A 12,367-nucleotide genomic window follows, 5' to 3' on the forward strand; every position below is an offset into this window, starting at 1 on the left:
CAGCAGCAGCAGGCTGGATGTGTCAGCTTGCTGCCTGCTGATGGTGTCACACTAATCTCCTGCTGTTGCTATGGAGCTAGGAGTCCTTAGCAACCAACTCCACACACCTGAGGTTTCCTTGAAACTGGAGTCTGGGCGCTCATGCCATCCATCTCACTGTCTTAAGATTTCCGTTGCAGGACGTTAAAAGGAAAGTGATACGTCGAGGTCAGTGGTGAGGACGACTGCTGTGGTATTTCTCAGCGTTTAGATCGGATTTCTAGAAATAAAAGTGCTTTGATGGCGTGAATAAATGTGAGGAGCTATGGTAGGACAAGGGTTTTCCTCACATGAGAAGTCTGTTTGCATTCTCAGACAAACGGTTTTCATTAGCGTTATACCCATAAATAAAAGTGGCACAGCAAGGAGTTCTGATGGACAGAAAGACTATATCTGGACGGTCATGAGCTCAACAATCAATTACAAGGACAGCACAACAACTCACACAATCAATTTAGTGGAAACAATTTAATCAAGTGTCAAAGAACTGCACAAGACAAGGCCTACATCAAACTGGTTCACACAATACTGTACTTTGGGCATGTTTTGGTATTGGGAAAAAATGGAAACCTTTAAAAATATGTTCTTTGAAACCTTTACATTCCTTGAAAATGTTAAACATGAAGGATTTACACACATCAACAACAGTTCAACTCATCCCAAAGTTAAAAGATGGTGAATCAAACAGATTCCACCAAATTAGCCAGTATTAAGACAAAATAACACACGGTACGTAGACATCTCTGTGAACAGCACAAACACATAACTAATCCCAAAAACATCTAAAATAATCTGGTTTATAATCACATTTTTAAGAGCTCTTCTTTAAGATAAAGTACATTCCCTTTTAAGATATATGAGGGGGGGCTGAAAGGTTCATAGGCTGACCATGATGCAAGGGTTGAATTTGACCGAATGTTGTTTATTTTTCAACACAGTCTCCCCCGCGGTCCACACATTTCTTCCACTGGTGTTGCAGTGCAGCGTGTTGGATTCCTGTGGTATAGAAGCTCTCATCCTGATGCTCAAAAGAAGTCCTCAACAGCAGATATGACGTCGGTCCGATAGTGCTTCCCAGTCAAGTGTTTTTTCATGTTGGGGAACAGAAAATAGCCAGATGGTGCCAAATCAGGAGAATATGGAGGATGATCAACCAGTTCAAAGACACAGTCACACACAGCAGCCATTGCAACCACAGACTTGTGTGAGCAGGACATTGTCCTGGTGAAACAGGACCCCCTTCGTCAGTTTTCCAGCTGCCTCAGCAAGGCGGCATAATATTCTCCATTGATAGTTTGACCTTTCTGAAGGCAGTCAGTGAACACAAGGCCCTTTACATCCCAGAAGAAGGAGGCCATCACCTTCCCTGCCGATGACACCACCTTGGCCTTCTTTGGAGGGGGAGAAGACGGGTGTTTCCACTGCATGGACTGACGTTTGGGCTCTGGCTCGAAGTGGTGGACCCAACATTCGTCTTGGGTGAGCAAACGTTCCAGAAAACCAGCTGAATCTGCTTCACCAAGTTTGCCTGCGACATGACCAGCCTGGTGTGCTTTTGATCAGGCGTCAAAAGCCGTGGCACCCACCGAGCGGAAACCTTTGACATGCCAAGCATGAATGTCCTTGGGGGCTAAACCCTTTTACAGCAGATATTTGATAACACCATGGTTCCAAATTTTATCCATATTCACGAAATGTCTCTAGTACTGCTTTTCAAAGTCCTGAATTACTTCTTCAGTGTTTTTATCCGGAAGGAAACAATGCAGTTAGTACCAGGAAAGGTTGAATCTAATGCATGCCAAGTTCCATTGCTGTGGCATAACTCCTTCTTGGTCAACCCATGAACTTTTTCAGCCTACCCTCGTAGAAACAAGTATGTACCAATGCACTTGTGTCATAAAAGCAATGTTTTAAAAGCTGTAATCCAAAATTGACACTCCTGCATTAAGAAAGTTGCGTAGTGTTACAGCTTGGTGACAAAGTGTCTAATCTTTCAATAATAAAATGACAATAAAGCAGCTAATTAATAAAGCAAACACCCGTCAATATCCACTCTACCTGCTTCATTCAACAAATGTTTTATTTAGACATTAAATAGTTGTGGTGTCCTGTTGAAATGAAGCTTTATTTTTATCAGTTTAAATAATAACGGCACATCAGAAAGCTTGTCAACAGCTCCCACGTTTAATGTCTTCTTCTTAAAGCTGTAATGGTCAGGTTTGCCTGTTGGCGGCCCCTAATGGCAGAAAGAGGTCACTGTTTGAACATTTTTTAAATTGTTAATATGCAGAAATCATGTCACGCAATCACTGACCTGAATACAGCAGAATTTTGTCTACTGCTTTGAAATTATGTGCCAAAGAATAATGGACAAATAATGAGTGTAACATGTATGTAACATGAATGTAACAGATCTTTGTGAGCCTTTCTTTGTACTTTACGATGATATGATGGGTTATTTCCCAGCACAGTTTTAAGTCTTTGTCGAGGTATTAAATATTACGTAAATCATGACACACGATGAACTGTATGATACAGTCAATATTAGAAAAAAAACAGTTGGTTACATTTTTGTTTGACAAGACAAACACACTGTGTGTACGATGCTAACAGACTGTTAGCTCATGGCTGGTGATAAAGCAGCACAGATGGCCTAAGTGAATCTACAGCCTGAGATTAATCCACTGTAGTTTTGTACTGTCTGACGATCTGCATTAAACTTGAAGGCAGCACCTGAACTGCCTCTACAGTTGCTTGTGTGTCATCATCTAAAGAAACATGCAGTAACAGTCTTGTGAAGTGAAACATTTATGGCTACATTCCTTGATGAAATCACCTGCTTGGATGAAAAGGAACTAAATCTTTGGTGAAGATCAAATTTGAACACAAGTTATTAGATGTTTCCTGTAGGCACCAAGCTTAAATAAAGACTAAAGGGATAGTTTGGATTATTTGAAGTAGGATTGTATGAGGTATGTATAGATAGATGGTGCATTACTGGCAGTAGATGGCTTTATCTTGCTCAACTCCACTGGTGAAACTGGGCATTTTACCTCACAGGATATAGGAGTTGCTGGTCTACCACTATGTCTATCGGTTAGTTTGTTTGTGTTATTGTGTGACTATGGTGTTTTTAAGATCATTTTGGATTTATCTAAGTTACACAATACCACTAACAGCCTAACCGATCAAGACAACAATAGTCTAGCAAGTCCCGTGTTCTGTGAGGTAAAATTACCAATTTTTCCAATGGAGTCTGATTGAGCGAGAAAAAGCAGTACATTACTGAGCTTAGCTTCCAAACTTCCAAACTGTGGGTGTACCAAACATTATCTTGTGTAGGTAATACACTGACTAGAGATAAATACATCATACAACCCCATCTCAAATAATCCAAACTATCCCTTTAAGATCTTGTAACAGTGGAACAGGCAAGTGATTTTCCAAGTCAGTGCAGTTTTACACTTTCACATCCAGAATCTAGAAGTTTCAGCAACCCAACTATACCACACCAAAACAAGAGAAAAAGTTTTAAGTTTCTCATAAATATATAAACTTTCAGCCAACCTGGTGTGGTGAAAACAGTTAAGTGAAAAGGTGCAAAGAGACAATTAAATTTTATCAAAAACACAGGATTAAGAGACTAACAGACGGTTTTATCTGCCGTCACAAACCATCTGGATGATCAGATCCCGAGCGTCCTGAACACCCGAGCTGAGCTGAGCTGAGCCCTTCTTCACGTAGGTGCCGATGAGGAACAACTTGCGGTCTCCAACCTCGGACAGAGACAGAGCGTCGTGGAGGTCAGTGATGCCGCAGGCTCCTGGAAGGTCCTGGAAACATGAGCCAAACATGAGGAGACATCTGGGTGGAGATGGATCTCAGAGAATTTCATCATCCACTTGCTTCATTACAAAAATACATGTGCTCTCTGGAGTTTAACTCTTAACTCTCCAGTGAAAGTGTCTGAAAACAGCAGAAAACTACCTTTTTAGTGTTTTCAGATTATGTAAGTAAAGACTTGTCTTTTCTTTCAAAGTTGAAAACCTGGAGTCCAAAAAAACTGATTGTTCTTTCTAAAATTTTAGGCATTTCAACAAACCAAAATATGAGGAATATTTATTACCATCTTTTCAGAGGATTAAGAGACATAATTTCAATGATGCTGAATGCAATTCATCAGTCCCCCCAGGAGTTTTAAGGTTTCTTGGGATTGTGTTGACCTAAAATGTGATGCATGTTGCAATGATTCCAAAAGCTGTGATTTTTTTTTTAAATATAATTCAATAAAAATCAAAGTCAACTTGCTCCAAGGAGATCAAAACCACATGCTGTTCTGACTGTTCTACTGACTATGTAACCTTACCAAAAAACATAAAATATGCTTTATTTGTAAATGAATAAGTGACCCTGGGTGTTTTTCCACAAAGAGATAATTTGTTTTTGAAGATCAAACTCAGTCAAAACAGCGCAAAATTACAAAATATAGATGCACACAGAGCATTCATAAATGTGAATAACCGCTGCTGTTAATGCTGCTGTGGACCCTGAATTAGAGACTGTTAAGTCTCTAATTTTAACCTGTCCAAGGTTCTTCAAGGACAAGAGGCCAACAGCCTTTTTTCAAAAGAGTCTGGAGTGTTTCTCTGTCACACTCACCTGTTTGTTGGCTAGTACCACTAAAGGCAGGCGGGGGTCAGAGGCCAGCAGCTCGTGTAAATGTCTCTTAGCAAGGGGGAAGAGGTCAGAGTTGGAGGAGTCGACCACGAACACCAGCAGAAGAGCTTTGGACATGTACCTCTGCCAGTATGGCCGCAGCTCCTCTTTACCTCCGACTGACGGACACACAGACACAGACAGACAGACAGACAAACTGTGACACTGACTCACTGCTCAAACTCAGAAGTGACTGTTTTGTCTCCTGTGATTGGATTCAGATGGGACTAAGAGTTGAGACTCACTTTCTAGGAACTCGATGTGCAGGTCCTCTCTGTTGATGGAGACAGCGTTGAAGCCCTGCGTCGGCTGCATGTCCTGCTCCAGGCTGCCGGTGGCCAGACAGTGAAGCAGGCTGGTCTTACCAGCTCCATCTAGACCCAGAACCAGCACCTGTGTCCCTGCCGACTCCACAGGCCTGGACTGCAGCATAGACAGACCAATGCAGATCAAATTAGGGCTGGATTTTAAAAAATGTTTGAGTACGAGTGCTCCCTGGACTCAGATTTTGTTTGTTCGACATGCTCTTTGGATAGGAATACATTTGTACTAAAAAAAATCACACAAAAAAAACCCAACGCATAATAATCAAAATGAACTTATTGTAACAGCATGGTCATATTGCACATTAAAAGAAATTAGTTTTTTTGTTGATTTCAAGTGCCAACATGACCATACTGTGACAATAAAGAAATTTTAATTGTTTTTAAAAGAGAGTGCCTTTGGAGAATTTTTGTTGTGGACTGTAGAAGCGTTTTTCTGTAAAGCTAGTCTTTTCTATTTAGAAAAATGAGTCTAACTGATGAAAACATTTAATTTTGCTTTGACATAAAACAGTTAAATAAACATAAGTCAGACTTACAGATCATGGCACTGTAGTGCTGCAGCGATTAATTACATATCAAATTAATCACCAACTATTCTGATAATCAATCGGTTTAGGTAACTTTTTAAGAAAGTCAAAATTCAAAAACATCAAAAATGACTCCAACTTCTAAAATGTTAATACCTTTCAGTGTCTTTAATCTTCTGTGACAATAAACTTTGGGTCTTTGGGTTGTGAGCGAAACAACATTTCTGAAAACTACAAAAACCAGCAAACATTCATATTTGAGAGCCTGGAAATATGTTAACTTTAGCATTTTCTCAGGATATAATAATATATCAATGTCTAAATGAACAGATTTGGCTCAGTCAGAGCTGTGGAATAATAAATCACTATAACTGAGCCATCTGTGCCCTCACGTGTCTATAAAGTACAGGTTATATGAACTTTCTTTTAAAATACAGTTATCTTCTCTCTTAGTCAGTGAGGACCTACATTTCCCAGAATCCCCCACAGCAACCCCCCTGAGAACTTAACTTGTTGCTGTTTTTAACCATAGAAATAAGGTGGCTGTGGTAATTGTCTGGTTGTAGCAGTAGTCTATAAGCTCTGGAGAGTTTTTTATAATTAGAGAGGAACTTTAAACACACATCTGCCATGTTATCGGCTCTATTTTGGGTGTAACATTAGAAATGTCTCCCTTCTTCTTCTACGTTTAATTTACAGGCAGCTTACATACACCTTCCACCAACGGTTTCCAGGAAGGTGTGTCCCGTTAAAGTTTTACCTGTGATGCCTTTGGGGCTTCAGCAGCAACAATAGGCGCAGCAGCGACCACAACATTTTCCTCTCTCCTCTCCTCTTCCTCGCCCTCTCCTTTCTCTGTGGCACTTTTACCGCCTTGTCCGGGCCGTGTTTTAGGCTTCTTCTCCCCGGTGGAGGACGCGTAGTTCCAGATAAGATAGGCGACTCCCCCCGCAAGAGCGACGGAGACGCCGAGGATACCGGCTTCTCTCAGACTAAACATGGCGCTCAGTCGAGCGGTTTTCTTTTTCCAACTGTAGCTTTCTGTTTTACCCGTCTCTTTGCGACATTTTCTGACTTTTGCTGAAGATTCGAGTTTCCAATGTCTTCCTGCTCCTCTTCTTCTCCTCAACAAGTGGATTAACAGACAGGAAGCTCACGAGAAGCTGCCCCACGCGATATTTCCGGGCTGCTTTCTGTTGATGCAATGTTACAATATCACCGCTCGATGGCGTCATTATTCCCCATTGTTCTCCCTCAATACCGCCATGTATTATTCCCGACATGTTTTCAATGCGGTTTATGGAGTACCTTAACGGCCAAATTAAACTATTAAATGACTCATTAAATTAATTAAAATACCAGTTAAGTCATCAAAACCAATATTAAAAATAAATGTAGGAACTTATTTATTTATTTACTAACAGTGAAATGTAAGGGACAATGTAAAGTGAGCAGTTGTAGGGATTCATTTCACAATGACCTCCTCACTGTATATTGCCCTGCTTATTACACAGCTAGTTGACTTAAAATAATAATTTAACAGGAAATATTGATTTGACCTTAGAATGTCATAACTGACCAATCAGAACTGAGAATTTAATAAAAATAGATACTTCTGTTGTAATTTGCTGCTGTATGACCAAGGCACTTGTTAACCAGTTAAACAGTACTTTTGTCATTTTTGATTGTTTTTTTTTTTTTTTTTTTTTCCCTTCTTTGGTTTTGAAACAAATTAATTACAGGTCATCCAATAATACCTAGACCCCACAGACCATTCTCCTTTCTTTTTTTCCATTTTCCTCTCTATGCTGCAAAGATCAATGTTGTGTTTAAAGTGCAATATAGAGTTGAGAGAATTGTGTTGCAAAAAAAAGGCATTTGCGAATTTTCAAAAAAGAAAAAAGTGCGCTAGTGTGGTGACTTAAAAATACCAGTGAAACCTCTATCTTACAGAACTCTGAACATTACAATACCCTCCAATAACACATTACACACATTTGTGTTACACTCAACACCAACATTGAGCTGAAAAGCTTTAGTAGTTTTGGAATGAACTCCTAATTTTCAGTTTTACTCAACTATACTCTACAACTGTACATCCATGAATTAACATGAAAATTGTTAATATGGTAAGAAAAAGCATGTAGCATGTCTTTTTGGTAGGTTTCTGTGCAGATGACTGCACGATAAATACCAAACAAACATGTTTTCTTACATCTGAGAACAAGATTTGAAGAACACCTGGCTATATTGTGATTTCAATAATATTAGGATTAATTGTTCAGCCCTAGATGACAGATCCTTGTAAAAGTTTGTAATACCAAGTTGTGTCCATATTGCCAACCTTGAGACTTCAAATTTGGGAGAACTGAAAACCAAAAAGACATTGAGTTTTGGAGACTTTTAAAGAATAAAATAACAAAATAAGTCCACTGCCTCAGCATTTTTATGTTAATACATATCCGATTTAAAAAAAAAAGCATGTCCCTTTCCATTAGAACTTTCCGTAAGAAATGGGAGTTCTTTCTAGAGACTCTGGTTTGGAGTAGCTGTACTGCTGCTTATACATGCTGTGCAGTGCCAGAAACAGGTTGCCATAATAAGGAAGAAAAGTCGAAATAGGGAGAGGGCAATGGAAATCAGTAGTCTCCTGCAAAAATCATGAGTGTTGGCAACACCCGACAAAAGAAAGTTTCAAATTGTGAAGACGATCATGTTCTTTCTTTACTAAAACAGGCAATTTTAAACAACTTAGGAGTGAAAACAAGAAGATGAGACAATTATGAAATACATTTATTAAGAAATTAAAGGATTCCAGTTGAATATTATTTTCAAAGTAACTGAATAGTCTTAAAATGAGTGAAAATTAACTCAAAATCCAACTGTTGAACAGAAGTTCTTCACAGAGGTTCAAATCCTCCTTCCTCCCCTTTCATCATGTTCTTTAAGGTGCGACCTGGTTGGTCTTCCTCACCGGCATCTTCTCCTGCTGCTCTGGAGCACTCAGCAGCCAGGCCTGGGCCGTGCTCTTCTCATCCATCAGCCCGAGACTCTTCCAGGTCCGAGCCCGCAGCGACGGAGGCCTCCTCTTGTGCGGAGCTGCCTTCTGGACATGCTCCACCTCTGAGCTGGACGAATCCACCGTCTCAACCTGTCGGTGCCTCCTGGACTTGGGCGCCTCCTGGACGTTTCCGTAGCTCTTCTGCTTGATTGAGGACAGGAGGCTGGCCCTGCTGCTGGACTCTGCCTTGGCTGTTTTCTCCTCTTCATCATCATCAGCTGAGTTTTTGTATTTCTTGTCCTTTGAGAAAGTCTTCTCCTGCCAGGTGATGAACTCTAACATGCACTCCTTCAGGTGGGTGACTACATCTTGATGGGTCATGTTGACCTGGCAGCAGAGATGGCAAAAGTACACATATTCTGTATTCAAGTACAACTACAGATATTTGTATGAAAAAGACTTTGGTAAAAGTAGAGGTACTAATTCAACTTCTTTACTCAAGTAAAAGTGAAAAGCTACAGACTCTGAAATGTACTCAAAGCATAAACGTCAGAAATAGCCATCTGAAGAACATTTCTACAGCTTGTCTGTGCAAAATGAATGGAACCTAATCTTTTCTCTACTTGAACCTCCATCACCATTTCATCTTGTTACATCTCAATCATCTTGACAACTTCTGCATAGTTTTTAGTGTTGTTACGTCTCTGTCATCTTGTTAGTTTTTAATCTAGTTACATCTTTTACATCATTTTTTTTTCTTATACATTGTTTTTTGACTTATGCCTTTTTTGTCTTGTCTCTTGTGTCATTTTTTTTGGTCTTGTTATGTCCTGTACTCTGTGTGTGGTTTTTTTCATCTTATGTCCTTTTCATCTCATTATATCTCGTCATTTTTCATCTTGTGTCTTTTTTTTCTTATGTCATTTTTAAGCGTTATGAATTTTTTGTCTTTTTGTTCTTTTTACATCTTTTATGTTGTTCAACTTACATTTTTTTGTTTTGTTGTCTGTTACTTTTTTTTCATGTTTTTGTGGGTCTATTTGTCATGTTATGCGTTTGTTACATCTTTTTTTTACATCCTCTGTCGCTTTTTTTTCAATGTTGCGTCATTTTCGTCTTGTTACAATCTTTGCACCTTGTTATGTCTTTGTTTTTATTACTTCTCTTACAGTTTTTTTGACTTATGTGTTCTTTGTCTTATTTTTTTTTTATTTTTTTTTTTTAAATCTTTTTGGACTCGTTACTTCTTTTAACTCTTGTTACGTCTTATGTCATTTTAGACTTGTTGTGACTTTTATGTCTTTTATAGTCTTGCATCTTTTTGTCTTGTTATGTCTTTATAGCCTTGTTATATCTTTTGTGTCATTTTTTGTCTTGTTACATCCTTTTCATCTGTTATGTCATTTTCATCTTGTTACGTCTGATGCACTTGATATGCACTGAAGGATACACCAAGTAAACTGTATTTTCTAAGTGTTATTGTCCCATCCATTATCCATTTAGGCTCACAGGTCTTGATGTTGAGAAGGTGGTGCACCGTGTAGCAAAATAAAAATTAGCAATAGATCCCCTGCAATGCATTGAAACTAAAGTGAGAGAGTAGAAAGTACATATATTTGTGTTAAAATGTAGAGAGCAGAAGTACAGAAAGCACTGTGATTATTTCCCACCTGGCAGCTGACCTTCACCTCCTCCTTTATCTTCTCATAGTGGCTCTGGACGTTGTTCACCTCCTCCAGGATGTCTGCAGAGAGGAGGTCCTGCACGGCCGTGGTCCTCCCAAGAAACTCTGCACACACAGACTCCTTCTTTGGTTTCCTCTGTTTCTGGAAGGTGAGGAGATGTGGCATGGCAGTGTAGTGGATGGCTTTGGCTGCAACAAGCTTTTGGTAGATATAAACAACATCCTGATGCCCAGCATTCACAGAGTCCTTGAGAAACTTCTGAACTGCAGCCCAGTCCTTCAGAGCCAGTCTGATCTTCACAGGTGGATCAGCCAGTTGTGTGTGGTAGAAACCAAACATCAAATACAAGCCTCCTACTCGGATCTGGTAGCTGTATGGAGGCAGGAAGTATTTCACGGCTGTGGCCAGCGTTATTCTGCAGAATCTCTTGAGTTCACCTGTACGGGGAACACCAAAAAACACTTCTGAGAAGCTCATCTCCCTCCAAATGGCTGAAAACGCCTCATACCTGACTGAGTCAGTGTGCTGGAAACGAGCCAGGAACTCCTCCACATCTTCTGTCAGAGAAGGGTCGAAGAAATCTGAGTAACAAGGCGGCGGACGAGGCATCTTTTCCACAGAATAATCACCCAAGATAACAGTGAAACTGTGAAACTACACCTTGTCAGACATCTGAAGGAGCTCTGAACAGATTCAGGACAGGTGAGGCTCCTAATTGGCAAATTGGCACAAACCACACCCACAAGAGGAGGGAGCAATTAACAGCATGATCCATGTGCAATCAAGATGAGTTCATGGGAACGATAATGAGCTGTCGATTTACATAACAGAACCCTAAATTTAAGGCACAGACAAGCCTAATTTAAGTCAGAAATATATTGATAATACTGGTCCTATAGCTCATGTCTCGTGAGCTGCACACACTAAAATAAAAACCAACAAATAGAATTTTTGCACAGCATCACAGTAAAGAAGAAACCAAGATAGGATAAGATATTTTTGAATTTTGCATTTTGAGAACAAAGTCAAAATGTCGAGAATGAAGTCAAAATGTTGAGAATTAGGCTGAACTTTCAGAACTAGTGCCAGGCATAAGAAAAAAATATTTTTTTTATTATTCTGCATCATGAGAATAAAATGTAGAAATGTTGAGAATAAAGTTAAAATGCCAAGAATAAGGTGGAAATGGTATTTAAAGTTTATTCTCGACTTTTTGACTTTGACTATCCTCAATATTTTGACAATGCTCTGCATTTTGACTTATTCTCAACATTTCATTACCAATATTCTGACTTTAATCTTAACAATCAGATTTTCTTCTCAACATTTTGACTTTATTCTTGTATTTTTTTTAATCTCCCATGATTTATTTATGCATGATTGGCAGTAATACCAAAGGTTCAACTTTATTTTCAACTTAATTCTTGAAATGCTAATTAAAGAAGGTCTTCGTCTCTTTTTTGTCCTTACTGTAGCTGTAATACTCTGTCATACAAAGATGTGAAATGTTTTTGTTATCCCATTAATATGGACCAATGAATTAGATCTAAATCAATAGTTTAAGGTTTAACAGTGAGAGGGGGATATTGTTCCATTGGAATTATACAAAGATTAACATTTAACAGTTATAACTTGCTTATTGTCAACATATTTACATGTACAGTACAGGATATATTTTCACAATTTTGCTGACGCTAGTTAGTCTGGGCTTTACTGACACTTCAGAACTAAATTGCACTGACCTGCCTTTATTCTGAAGATGGAGGCAGATGCATATTCTTAAAGTTTTCCTAAACTTTCTTTTCTAAAGTTTTATTTTAGCTCATGTTATATGGGGATCATGTTCACACATTTCATCAATTCATGAAAAACTGAACCAGTCTTCTATGTGACAAATACACAAATATTACTGAATTCAGATAACCTCGTAATTAAAACAACCTGTGAGATTTTAAGGAAATGGTTAGAAAAAGGGCAATAAGCACATTAGATTGAGGTGTAATGCAAATGCAACAAACCCCTTTCAAAGATCCAAGTGCAGCTCAAAAGTAGCCATCTTATCTATTTAAATTA

The 12,367-nt window shown here is 39.0% G+C and overlaps 2 protein-coding genes across 2 annotated transcripts; both read right to left on the reverse strand.

The window, feature by feature from the left end:
• Window positions 1-1,971: 1,971 nt before the first annotated feature.
• Window positions 1,972-6,774, reverse strand: arl9 (ADP-ribosylation factor-like 9). The gene is made up of 4 exons (XM_084719782.1): window positions 6,369-6,774; window positions 5,001-5,178; window positions 4,699-4,874; window positions 1,972-3,872 (listed from the first exon to the last, which is right to left on the reverse strand). The coding sequence occupies exons 1-4, from the start codon at window positions 6,606-6,608 to the stop codon at window positions 3,696-3,698; spliced, it is 771 nt and encodes a 256-aa protein (XP_084575908.1). The 5' UTR covers window positions 6,609-6,774; the 3' UTR covers window positions 1,972-3,695.
• A 1,724-nt stretch (window positions 6,775-8,498) lies between these two features.
• On the reverse strand, window positions 8,499-11,385 carry LOC146327249 (snRNA-activating protein complex subunit 1-like). The gene is made up of 2 exons (XM_084719781.1): window positions 10,280-11,385; window positions 8,499-8,996 (listed from the first exon to the last, which is right to left on the reverse strand). The coding sequence occupies exons 1-2, from the start codon at window positions 10,901-10,903 to the stop codon at window positions 8,553-8,555; spliced, it is 1,068 nt and encodes a 355-aa protein (XP_084575907.1). The 5' UTR covers window positions 10,904-11,385; the 3' UTR covers window positions 8,499-8,552.
• Between the last annotated feature and the right edge of the window lie 982 nt (window positions 11,386-12,367).

This window comes from Lutjanus erythropterus, chromosome 5 (assembly GCF_056507025.1).
Source record: "Lutjanus erythropterus isolate fLutEry1 chromosome 5, fLutEry1.hap2, whole genome shotgun sequence".
In the NCBI taxonomy this organism is placed as follows: domain Eukaryota; kingdom Metazoa; phylum Chordata; class Actinopteri; order Lutjaniformes; family Lutjanidae; genus Lutjanus; species Lutjanus erythropterus.

Coding starts and splice junctions, on each gene's coding strand:
- arl9 (XM_084719782.1), bottom strand. CDS start 6,608: ATGTTTAGTCTGAGAGAAGCCGGTATCCTCGGCGTCTCCGTCGCTCTT. Junction 4,875..5,000: donor GCACATCGAGTTCCTAGAAA/GTGAGTCTCAAC, acceptor TGTGTCCGTCAG/TCGGAGGTAAAGAGGAGCTG. Junction 3,873..4,698: donor TGGTACTAGCCAACAAACAG/GTGAGTGTGACA, acceptor TCATGTTTCCAG/GACCTTCCAGGAGCCTGCGG.
- LOC146327249 (XM_084719781.1), bottom strand. CDS start 10,903: ATGCCTCGTCCGCCGCCTTGTTACTCAGATTTCTTCGACCCTTCTCTG. Junction 8,997..10,279: donor AGGTGAAGGTCAGCTGCCAG/GTGGGAAATAAT, acceptor CTCTGCTGCCAG/GTCAACATGACCCATCAAGA.